At 48.5% G+C, this 12,681-nt stretch overlaps 1 protein-coding gene across 1 annotated transcript in view; it reads right to left on the reverse strand.

Annotated features, from left to right (window-relative positions):
• The window catches only part of SMARCD2 (SWI/SNF related, matrix associated, actin dependent regulator of chromatin, subfamily d, member 2), a 234,228-nt gene extending 224,412 nt beyond the window's left edge, over positions 1 to 9,816 (reverse strand). Inside the window, exon 1 of the mRNA XM_030221750.1 lies at positions 9,586 to 9,816. Coding sequence (XP_030077610.1) covers positions 9,586 to 9,729 — 144 coding nt within the window. The 5' untranslated portion in view covers positions 9,730 to 9,816. The remainder of the gene's footprint in view (positions 1 to 9,585) is intronic.
• Positions 9,817 to 12,681: the final 2,865 nt, after the last annotated feature.

The raw sequence follows: 12,681 nt of genomic DNA on the forward strand, positions 1-12,681 counted from the left end.
AAGATGGGCGGTGCAGGAATGTACAGTCTATCTAGAAGGGAGACCCTTCAAGCTGGTGACAGATCATGCTCCTCTGAAGTGGCTTAACTTAATGAAAAACAACAACGGAAGGCTGATGCGTTGGTACTTAGCCTTGCAACCCTTCCAGTACACAGTGGAGCATCGTCCTGGGAAGTGTTTGGGGAATGTGGATGCCCTATCCCGGGTAGGAGACGACCCAGAGGAAGAAGAAAAAAAGAAAGGGGAGTGTGAGCTTAAGGGGGGGGGTATGTAAGGAGTATGGTAAGGAGCATGCAGGAAGAAATAGGCTGGGGAGGAACCCCAGCTACCAAAAAAGGAAAGAAGATACTGGGGAGGGTACGATCCTGCCCAAGAGGGACATAAGGGTAGAAAACTACAAGTCCCAGAAAGCCCCAGGAGAGCACCTAGTAAAGAGGAGAAATAGGGTGCGCCTCCCAGAGGCTCCAGAAGGGGGCCAACCAAAAAGGGAGAAAGCTGAGGCTCCACCTGGGTGGAAAAGGTGGTGGACTAAGTGGGCGGGGAAAGAAAATCCCCAGAGCCCGGTTAATGAGGGAAAAGGGAATCAGCTGCAAGAGGGGTGGGGAGAGGAGAAAATGGACTGGGCTCCTGAGGAGAAGGGGGGAGATGAGCCAGAGGAGATGGAACAAGGAGAACCAGAGGAGGTACCAGAGGAACCCATGGAACTGTTGGCTCTGACTCAGTCAGAGCAGGAGGTATAGTGGGCTGCCCGGGTCAAGCGGGAGGAGGTCAGGAGAATAAGGCTGACCAAGAGGGTGGGACCCGAGGCTTTGACCCCGCACAAAGCCGGAATTCAATGGGGACTGTGTTTAAAAAGCAGTGCTGCAATTGGGACTGTGTTTAAAAGAGCCTTATTGCAATTAGGGCTGTGTTTGGAAAAGCATTGCTTCAATGGGGACTAGGTTTAAAAAGCAGTGCTGCCATTGAGACTGGGTTTGCAAAGCCTGGCTATATTTTGGAGACTGTGTTTGAAAAGCCTGGCTATATTTTGGGCCTGTGTTTGAAACAGCCTGAGGCTTTATTGAACTGTGCTGAGAGAAGCCTGGGTTGTACTTGAACTGTGTTTGCAACAGCCTGAGGCTTTATTGAACTGTGCTGAGAGAAGCCTGGGTTGTACTTGGACTGTGTTTGCAACAGCCTGAGGCTTTATTGAACTATGCTGAGAGAAGCCTGGGTTGTACTTGGACTGTGTTTGCAACAGCCTGAGGCTTTATTTAACCATGCTGAGAGAAGCCTGGGTTGTACTTGGACTGTGTTTGCAACAGCCTGAGGCTTTATTGAACTGTGCTGAGAGAAGCCTGGGTTGTACTTGGACTGTGTTTGCAACAGCCTGAGGCTTTATTGAACTATGCTGAGAGAAGCCTGGGTTGTACTTGGACTGTGTTTGCAACAGCCTGAGGCTTTATTTAACCATGCTGAGAGAAGCCTGGGTTGTACTTGGACTGTGTTTGCAACAGCCTGAGGCTTTATTGAACCGTGCTGAGAGAAGCCTGGGTTGTACTTGGACTGTGTTTGCAACAGCCTGAGGCTTTATTGAACTATGCTGAGAGAAGCCTGGGTTGTACTTGGACTGTGTTTGCAACAGCCTGAGGCTTTATTTAACCATGCTGAGAGAAGCCTGGGTTGTACTTGGACTGTGTTTGCAACAGCCTGAGGCTTTATTTAACCATGCTGAGAGAAGCCTGGGTTGTACTTGGACTGTGTTTGCAACAGCCTGAGGCTTTATTTAACCATGCTGAGAGAAGCCTGGGTTGTACTTGGACTGTGTTTGCAACAGCCTGAGGCTTTATTTAACCATGCTGAGAGAAGCCTGGGTTGTACTTGGACTGTGTTTGCAACAGCCTGAGGCTTTATTTAACCATGCTGAGAGAAGCCTGGGTTGTACTTGGACTGTGTTTGCAACAGCCTGAGGCTTAATTGAACTGTGCTGAGAGAAGCCTGGTTGTACTTGGACTGTGTTTGCAACAGCCTGGCTTAATTGAACTGTGCTGAGAGAAGCCTGGTTGTACTTGGACTGTGTTTGCAACAGCCTGGCTTAATTGAACTGTGCTGAGAGAAGCCTGGTTGTACTTGGACTGTGTTTGCAACAGCCTGGCTTAATTGAACTGTGCTGAGAGAAGCCGGGTTATATTTGGACTGTGGTTGCAACAGCCTGGCTTTATTGAACTGGGCTGAGAGAAGCCTGGTTATATTTGGACTGTGTTTGAAACAGCCTGGCTTTATTGAACTGGGCTGAGAGAAGCCTGGTTATATTTGGACTGTGTTTGAAACAGCCTAGCTCTAGGGGAAAAAGGAGGTTGGGTTGCTAATCCCCCAAATCAGGCCCAAGAGAGAAAAAAAAGATCCCTAAGAAGAACAAACAGAGAGCTGAGCTGGTGGGAAGGAGGTTGCGTGAACTTCACCAGTACGAGCCTGTTTACAATATATATATATATATATATATATATATATATATATATACACAAATGAATATGCTAATATGGAGGAAGGAAGGGTAAAACAGCTGGCTTTTATTGTGAATAACCATAATGAATATGTATGAGATATCAAGCCAGCTCTTTCTCCCTTCCTTCCTTCATAGAAAAGGTTCTGTGAAAGGTCTTGAAAGATGGCTAGCGGCCTAGCTCAAACATAAGGAAAGAAGCTGCTCACGAGCAAAAAGATGCAAAACAGTTCAGCCGCAATTTGCGACCGAGTGCGTGGGGGTGTCAGCATCTCACAGCGCCTGGCTCCAGGCACATCCTTCCGTTAACGGGAGATGTTATAGAAACGGACGGCTCAGCTTTCTGCTACGCTTAACTAGCACCCTATCTTTTCCCATAACTTTTTTTTTGGGGGGGGGGGAGGGGGAATCCTTTCCGTACTTAGCTTACTTTAGTAATACAAAGAAGGTCCGTATGTTGTTTTTTTTTTTTTTTTAGGAGGAGGAAAGAAGAGAAGGTGGTTGTTACCTCGGGTACCTGATGCTCTTGGCGCTCTTTTATCCAGCACAGCAAACCACTTACTGACACCTCCCCCAGCAGCATTAACTCCAGTCCAAATCAGCCGCCATTCTAGCCTACTGCAAGGGAGCATGCGCGGCGTCACCCCGATCCTGGCAGCAAAGGCTGTCTACTCAAAGGGGGCGGGACCTGTCCAACCTCCGAGTTGGCTGGCTCCCAGGCTGCGCTGGACCGTGAGTTGCTGGTCAGGAACTAATAACAAACAACCGCTTAGCTCAGCTGTAAAAAAAAAAAAAAAAAACCAACAACAACACCCGCTTAATTGGGGGAACGTATGCGGCAACAGTAGTCACATCCGAAGGGATGGGTCATGATGGATCTCAGACCTTAATCTTCTTGTTTTTTTTTTTTTATAATGTTATTGTTAAGTCATCGTCGTCGTTTGGGGGGAGCACTGTCCCCCCTCGCCCCCCTCCAATCTATGCCCATGCCCACTCCCTCAACCAACCAACCCAGGCCTCCTTCTCCTCTTTTCCTGATATCACCGAGGAGGAAACCGCCCACCTTCTTTCCTCCTCGAAATGCACCACCTGTCCCTCTGATCCCATCCCCACTAACTTACTAAACACCATCTCTCCTACTGTCACCCCCCCCCCCCCATCTGTCATATCCTCAACCTCTCTCTCTCCACTGCAACTGTCCCTGACTCCTTCAAGCATGCTGTAGTCACACCACTCATCAAAAAACCATCACTAGACCCTACCTGCCCTTCCAACTACCGCCCCATCTCCCTCCTACCCTTCCTCTCCAAGATACTTGAACGCGCCGTTCACAGCCACTGTCTTGAGTTTCTCTCCTCTCATGCCATCCTCGTTCTGCTTCAATCCGGTTTTCGCCCTCTACACTCGACAGAAACGGCACTCACTAAAGTCTGTAATGACCTGTTCTTTGCCAAATCCAAAGGTCACTACTCCATCCTCATCCTCCTCGACCTATCCGCCGCTTTTGACACTGTCAATCATAATTTACTTCTTGCTACACTATCCTCATTTGAGTTCCAGGGCTCTGTCCTCTCCTGGTTCTCCTCTTATCTCTCCCACCATACCTTCAGAGTACAGTCTCATGGATCTTCCTCCACCCCCATCCCGCTCTCTGTTGGAGTTCCTCAGGGATCTGTTCTTGGACCCCTTCTTTTTTCAATCTACACCTCTTCCCTGGGCTCGCTGATCTCATCTCATGGTTTCCAATATCATCTTTATGCTGACGACACCCAGCTTTATCTCTCCACACCAGACATCACTGCGGAAACCAAGGACAAAGTATCAGCCTGCTTATCCGACATTGCTGCCTGGATGTCCAACCGCCACCTGAAACTGAACATGGCCAAGACCGAGCTCATTGTCTTTCCACCCAAACCCACTTCTCCTCTCCCTCCACTCTCTATTTCAGTCGATAACACCCTCATCCACCCCGTCTCATCTGCCCGCAACCTCGGAGTCATCTTCAACTCCTCCCTCTCCTTCTCTGCCCATATCCAGCAGACAGCCAAGACCTGTCGCTTCTTTCTCTATAACATCAGCAAAATTCGCCCTTTCCTCTCTGAGCACACCACCCAAACTCTCATCCATTCTCTCATTACCTCTCGCCTTGACTACTGCAACCTACTCCTCACTGGCATCCCACTTAACCATCTATCCCCCTTAAATCTGTTTAGAACTCTGCTGCGCGTCTTATCTTCCGCCTAGACCGATATTACGAGCAAGCCACCTTCCGCAAACTATTGAAGACCCATCTTTTTGAGAAAATTTACGGAAAGAACCAAAACACATAAAGCCCACACTCACTGTTCAGTAATGCATCAATACAGCCACTTCTGAATTCTCATCCCCCGTAATCTCACCACACTCATACCTTTACTCACAGAAAATGTATACCAAATGTTTTCCTGTTATTATATATTGCCCCTTTTTGTTTCCGTTATTTCCTTCCAATGTTTCAGTGCTTTTTTCCATTATTATATTCCATAACGATACTCTGACTTTGTCTCGCATAACTCATCACAATGTAATCCATAACCGAGTTGTAACAAATTGTATTTCCATGATTCATAATATATTGTAAGCCACACTGAACCCGCAAAAAGGTGGGAAAATGTGGGATACAAATGCAATAAATAAATAAATATGCTCATATCACCCCTCTCCTCAAGTCACTTCACTGGCTTCCGATCAGGTACCGCATACAGTTCAAGTTTCTCCTACTAACCTACAAATGCACTCAATCTGCAGCCCCTCACTACCTCTCTACCCTCATCTCCCCTTACGCTCCTACCAGTAACCTCCGCTCACAGGACAAATCCCTCCTCTCAGTACCCTTCTCCACCACCGCCAACTCCAGACTCCGCCCTTTCTGCCTCGCTTCACCCTATGCGTGGAATAAACTCCCTGAGCCCATACGCCAAGCCCCCTCCTTACCCATCTTCAAATCCTTGCTCAAAGCCCACCTCTTCAATGTCGCTTTCGGCACCTAACCATTGTACCTCTATCCAGGAAATCTAGACTGCCTCAATCTTGATTGACTGTCCTTCTTTGTTAATTGTAAAGCGCTGCGCAACCCTGGTAGCGCTTTAGAAATGTTAAACAGTAGTAGTAGTAGTAGTACATACAGGCCAACATCACTTACCACGTAAGTGCGAAGGATGTAAACATGGGTAGAGTATGGGAGGCTTTTTTCCTCCTTATATGATGTTTAGCCCTGCCCAGTGCATCCCAGAATGTGCTGGGCAGGGCCTGAGTGTCGCCATTTTGTTCCGGGCAGGCCCGAGGGAGGAGCTGTTGCTCCTCCTGTCCTGCCTCTACCTTGTTGTAAAGGTACAGAGAGGGGGAGGGGTGTGTGCCTGTGCAGGGGAAGGGGTTTGGTCCACTGGACCACCAGGGGATATTTTTTAAAAAGGTTCCAGGGTCATTGGGGGGGGGGGGGGTCCATTGGGCCACCAGGAAAATAAAAAATACAAGATGCAGGGGGGTGTTGTGCTCCATTGGACCACCAGGGAAACTTTTTTTTTTTAATTCGGGGGGGGGGGGGGGGGGTCACAAAGAGGCACAAGCATCCAGCCTTTATAGCTTCCAGCTTGTGCTTCTCTCCTCTCAGACAGCTCGAGAGAAACCGTAAAATCTGTTCATTAAATTAGGGATGCTCTGGAGATGTGCATCCCCTGCAATACACATTAGACTACGAATAAGCTCATTAAAGTATATTTGCATGGGGTTCTCAATGGCTGCTAACAGTACGTTACAGCCACGGAAAACCCCTTTGTACACTACTAGCTACGTAAACGTTTGCAGATGTTAATAGCACGGTAAGCTTTGTGCATCTGGCCCTCGGAGTTTCTATTTATTTACTTATTTATAGCATTTATATCCCACATTAAACATGGTTTATGTTGAAACCTGGGAGAAGTAAAATCTTTTTTTTCTGTGCTTAGATCAAAAGAGAGAAGGTTTGTGGTGGGAACTTGCACCTTTTGTGGAAGGATGGATTATGAATTTGTGCTACTTATAATGATGATGATGATGCAGATTATTGTGCTGATTGTGCTGCTGCTGATTGTTTATGATTATGGGCACCTTATTAATAGTCCTATTGACCTTAATATTCATATTAATATTGTGCTACTTTTGGGCTGCAAAGATTTTTGACATCTGGCAACACTGCAATAGCAACCAAGTTTGTATTGAAGAACAAAGCACTGAAAGTCCATAAACCGCTACTAAATGGACTTGGGAAACATCCACAATTCCAGGAATAACATGTATAGAATGTTTGTACGTTTGGGAAGCTTGCCAGGTGCCCTTGGCCTGGATTGGCCGCTGTCGTGGACAGGATGCTGGGCTCGATGGACCCTTGGTCTTTTCCCAGTATGGCATTACTTATGTACTAAAGAGAGTCTGGAGAGTAAAGTGGTGATTTGAGGAGCAGAAGCTGTTGAGCAATGTTCTGGTGCCAGAACTGGTGAAGGGAGGGGAGGTGTGCTGCGCTGCTATGCAGCCTCCTTGTTAAGAGGCATAGCTACAAGTTCAAACTGATGAGGGGCGCAAACTAGTCTTGCACTCTATGCTAAAAATATAATGACCGTGCAGGAGTGCCCTTGAGCTTTGAAGGGAATCGCTAATAGCGTTATTTGAATACCAGCAAGCTCCTTTGCAAAGGGATTTTTCGTCACTGCTTCTGTGCACTGTAAAAGCAGCGCTGAAAGCCTATGCATTAGCACAGGGATGATCAGAAACAAACACAGGCACTAGAGGCTGTTAGTGCCATACTAGTGCCTGTGTTTACTACCGCCCAGTGAAACAACGCACTCGCGGGCTCTGAATGCAACTAGCATGCAAATGTATGCAAAACAGGGCTCAGAGCAAATAGCATGCAAGTGTATGCTAAATCTATTCATCCCCAATGATCAGTGACCAGTGCACCAAAGATTGGCTCGCTGGCTGCAAAAACCCTATGCCAGTTCCGAGCAGGCCCCCATTCCTCCCAATGAAGCAACCCCCCCCCCCCCCCCCCCCCAGCAACAGAGGTCTGGAGGTCAGGTGGACCTCCGGTCTCCCCGACCCAGGTTTAGGGAGGGCTGGAGATCCTCCAGTCCCCCCCCCCCAACCCACCCCCCCAGCATTTCTAATAAGTCCCTGGTGGCCCAGTGGCCAACCGACCCCCGGTCCCCCCAACACAGTTCAGGGAGGTCTCCAGCCTCCCAAGCATTAGCAAGAGGTCCCTGGCAGTCCAGTTGGCCACTGTCAATCCCCCTACCCCCCCAACCCCTACCTTGAGTTGGAGGAGGAAGGTAGCCTGCCTGCCTCCTGTTCCTTTGATGCCACTTGCAAAATGGCGGCGCCCAGCCCTGCCTAGTGTATCCTGGGATGCGCGGGGTGGGACTTCACATCATATAAGGAAGAAACTCCCATACATGTGAAGAATACACTGGGCAGGGCTGGGTGCCATTTTGCAGGCGGCATTGAAGGAAGAGGGAGGCCACCTCCCTCCTCCAACTCGAGGTAGGGAGGTGGGGGCATTGACAGTGGCCCACTAGACAACCAGGGACTTCTCGTTAATGCTTGAGGGGGGAGCTTAGGGGGTGCTGGAGACCCACCGGATGACCAGCCCCCCTGAAATGGGGTCGGGAGGGACCTCCAGCCCCCTGTTGATGGGGTGGGGGTGGGTTTGTCGGTCACCCACTTGGCCACCAGGAACTTGTAAGAAATGCTATGCTTGGGGGGGGGGGGGTTAGGGGGGGCTGGAGACCCACTGGATGTCCAGTCCCCCTGAAATGGGGTCGGGGGGGCCTGGAGGTCCTCTGGACCTCCAGTCCCCCCCCCCCGTCGCTGGGGTGGGAGGGTCTCGGTTGCCCATTAGGCCACCAGAGTCTTGTTAGAAATGCTGAGGGGGGTTAGGGGGGCTGGAGACCCACCGGATCTCCAGTTCTCCCTGAACCTGTGTCGGGGGGGGGGGGGGGGTTCGGGGGTACCAGAGGTCCACTGGACCACCAGCTCCCATTTTGCCTTGCTCAGGACAAGGATAGTTGAGGTCTGGTGGTCCCATGGGCCTCCAGCCCCTGTGTTTGACAGGTCTGGGCTTTTGACAGCCTCGACCTGTCAGGGAGAATTGTGCCTGAGCATGTCCTCCCACACTTCTACCCCATGCTCAGAGATAATTGAATGCTTAAATTTGCATGCAATTAGGTCCAATAACACCCCGCGTTCTCTGCGCTATTTTTAGAACGCAATGGAACAGCACAATAACGTTCCATTTAGACTAGCTCAGGGGTGGGCAACTCTGGTCCTCGAGGGCCACAACCCAGTCGGGTTTTCAGTATCTCCCCAATGAATATGCATGAGATCTATTTGCATGAATTGCTGCCATTGTATGCAAAAAGATGTCAGGAATTTTCGTTGGGGAAATCCTGAAAACCCGGCTGGGTTGTGGCCCTGGAGGACCCCTGGACTAGCTAAACGAAAGGCTCCTTAGCCTGGTTTGCTTTCAGCATCTTTCCCTGTAGAGAGGCAGCTCCTCTTTTGCACCTGAATACTGATTCCCAGATTTCCATGCACGAGGGAGAAGAGCTACTGGTGTGGTGGTGTTGCAACGCCGATAAACATAAATAAAAACGGCCACTGTCATCACTGGCGCGAGCTGCTTTAAATGAGGAAAAGAACAGTTGAAGCTCCGCCCCACTTTTGTTTTTTTACTTATTTACGTTTTAATTTAAACCGGTTCCGGCAGTTTATTTCCAACTGTCATATATCTAACGGGCGCCCCTGCCCCCACCGTGCGGGCTGGAGAAACAAAGTAAAGTTGGTTTTTAAAGAACAATAAAAATAATAACCTGCTCAGTGAGCACAAAGGTGCCGAGTCTTAGGTAAACCGAGCTCCGTCTCCCCCTCCTCTGATTTGACTGAAAGGTGCCGCCCGGGGGGCTCCGAGCGAGTCTCAGGTAAACCCAGCTCCCCCTCCCCCCCCTCCCCCTCCCCTGATTTGACTGAAAGGTGCCGCCCGGGGGGCTCAAGCGAGTCTCAGGTAAACCCAGCTCCCCCTCCCCCTCTTCTCTTACCTGGTAAGGAGCAGCGGCCGGGCCCGCCATGGCTCTGTATCCTCCTCCTCCTCCTCCTGTGGGAACCAGGGGCCCCCGCAGAGCTCCTCCCGGGGGCAGGGGGCTGCCTGCAGGGGGCAAAGGGAAGCCGCCTCTGCCTGCCATGGCTGCTGTGACAGTTCCCCCTCCCCAGGGGGCAGAGGAGGTGTCCTCGTGCCGGGGTGTCAGGGACCGCGTCTGGACTCCAGGCTGCTGCTGTGTTGTCTACAATAAGGAAGTTATTAAAAGAGCTACGTGTGGTGTCATCACTTCCCATAGAGCTGTTTTGCAAGAGCCATTTCGCTGCTGCTGCTGCTGCTGCTGCAGTCAGATCTCCTCCTCCCAAAGCTCACTCTCTGCTGCTGCTGCTGCTGCCGCCTTTCCTTCCTTCCTCCCCCTGTCATGAAGACCCGGCCCAAACATTAGGCAAGACTAGGCTGTTGCTTAGAGTAGTAGCAGCTTCTGCCATCCGCACCCACCCAGGAAAGGGCTTATTTAACACTGAAGGTCCCAGACTTTAAGTGGGGGAATTTCTCAAAGAAGACTTGTTTTAAAAGTTCTCACACCTAGTAGCAGAAAAGGTAAGGGCAACAAGGTTCATCTTTATACCTTACAAAAAAATTAAAAAAATATAGATTTTCTTCACATGAATTTCTGATTCATTTTGTTGCAGGAATTACCACTAGTGTTAGCAGAATCTGTGGTACTACAGGAGTCAAACAGCACACACCAGAATGAGGGAGAAATCTTCTTTATTTGCCAGCAAACAAAGTAGGACATCAGCACTAAGTCTCTTCTTCTCTTTCTCAGCTCTCTGTGTCTTGTGGCTTCTGTCTGTCCTCTTCAGCTCTCTTCTCTTCTTCTCAGCTCCTTCTTCTGACGTAAGCTGCTTCTGCTCCCAGTTATATACAGTTCTAACCCCCTCCTAGCCCCCCTTACTTTCCAGATGGTAAAGAATAGATTAATTACCCTCTCTGAACCAATCATCTCTATACATATGTTCAAAATATCAGTTACATAGGTTCCAGACATATCCTAACTGACCTATGACCTGGGGCCTCTCACGCTAGACAATTGGGCACCAGAACTCTTGCATTTTATTATTATTTTCATAATCCCAGTCATAGCTTAAACTGCTAACTGCACTCTGGCATTCATTAAGGGGTCAAGGGCCATCTTGCTTAATGGCATACAGATATAGTTTGTTATTACTTTCAGAGCCAGTCCTATACTTAGCTAATCAATCAAGGAGAAGAAAGTTGACTAGTCCTGACCTTTTTCACCTATTAGCTTCCTTCACAGAACTCGCTAGGACTGTAGATAAGTCAAACCAGATGCTGACCTCTTCAACTGCAGTCTTACTTATAAAGTAACACTGAGTTGAACAGACATTCCACACAGAATTATTAATTACACAGAATAAAACATATTCTAAAATAAGCAGAAATCAAAATTCCTTATAAGGCACAATCTAAATATTTATAATGGTATCTAGAATATCTAGAATATCTATATCTAACCTGTTTCCTTCTAACTAGCATTTTAAACTAATCCTTTTACCTACAATATGCCTTGCTTTGCTGATCCCCTCAAGATTTAATGGCCTCCAGCTGTGGTAAAATAATATCTATGAACTAGCCTTAACCATCCATCACTCACAAGGGGTCAAAGAAAGTTTCTCTCTCTGACCTTTTTAACCCAAACGTTAAACTTCTAAATAATCTAAACCATATGGCATTCCTCCATCACTTTAGTTTACAGAACTAAAAAGTAGAATAGAATTTAAACACCAAGCTTTAATATCATTTCTTTTGTCCACTGCCTCATTCCCCCCTTTGAGACTAAAATCAGCTTATGCAGAGATAAGTCTCACAACTCAAACTCTGGAGATTATAGTGGTCCCAACTCCATACCTCCTCCCGGGGCATAACTTCTAGGAATAGGCTTGTGAATCACCATTACCCTACTCGTTAAAGTCCGACGGCATACTGCCGAAGCACATGAGGCCAAGAAACAAAACAACAATCCTGCTAAAACTAAAACTATTAGGGAAATGAACAAGGGACGTATCCAGGAGGTCAATGACCACCACCAGGAGGTAAGGTCTAATCCTCCTCGGTAATCCTCCACATTAAGGCTAGCCAACTGTAGGACTTTATCCATGGCATGCCTAACTACATGCGTCCTATTTATGACAATAGTACAGCACTCTGAAGAATTAAGCACTGTGCAGAGGCCACCCTGGGCTGCAAAAAGGTAGTCAAGACCCATACGGTTATACCGAGAAACTATACTTAATTCATTAATTTGATCCTGCAATGCATTGACTACCACGTTTAGCTCATGAACTAAAACATGGAGTAGGGACTGAAGTCTTCGGGTAGCCATGCCTAGTTCAGTAATACCCGCTACCGGACCCCCAATTGGAATCCAGGCCGTGGCAGAAAGGGCTACAAGTCTCTTTTTAGTCAGAGGATAAGTAGAGTTGATATACTGGAGAGCTAATTCAATCGCCTCATCCTCTGTGGCAACGGAAGAGGGTAAGGACAAAGCCTCTCGCTTAGAGCGGTGCGGGGATGGTGGCTTGAGGAGAGGAATAACTTTAGGAAAATAATTCAAGGTTACCAATACACAAAACTCATACGTGGGGGGAAGAATCATGTGGAGGACATTATCACAGAGCCAGTAATGACCAAGGAGAGGGTGAGGAAAGTTCCCAATAAATGTTGGCACAGGATGGACAAGGTGCTTAGGATGCCCATAATGCGAGCCCCTATCCCAGGGGGAACGAAGATGAAATGGAGACTTTGCACACCATAGGTGCCAATCCCCAATTGTGACAAGCTGCTCAATTGTTATAAACCTTTCTTCCATATCATCAAGCTGATCAATCCATAGACTGGTGGGTTGTGTCCATCTACCAGCAGGTGGAGATAGAGAGCAAACTTTTGCCTCCCTATATGTGGTCATGTGCTGCCGCAGTGTTGCCAGGTGGGCGGTTTTACCGCCCAATTGGGCGGTTTTCCGCGACCCGCCGCGGGAAATTTTTGCCCGCGGCGGGTTGCGGTTTTTTGGGCT

This window comes from Microcaecilia unicolor, chromosome 12, assembly GCF_901765095.1.
Source record: "Microcaecilia unicolor chromosome 12, aMicUni1.1, whole genome shotgun sequence".
NCBI lineage: Eukaryota > Metazoa > Chordata > Amphibia > Gymnophiona > Siphonopidae > Microcaecilia > Microcaecilia unicolor.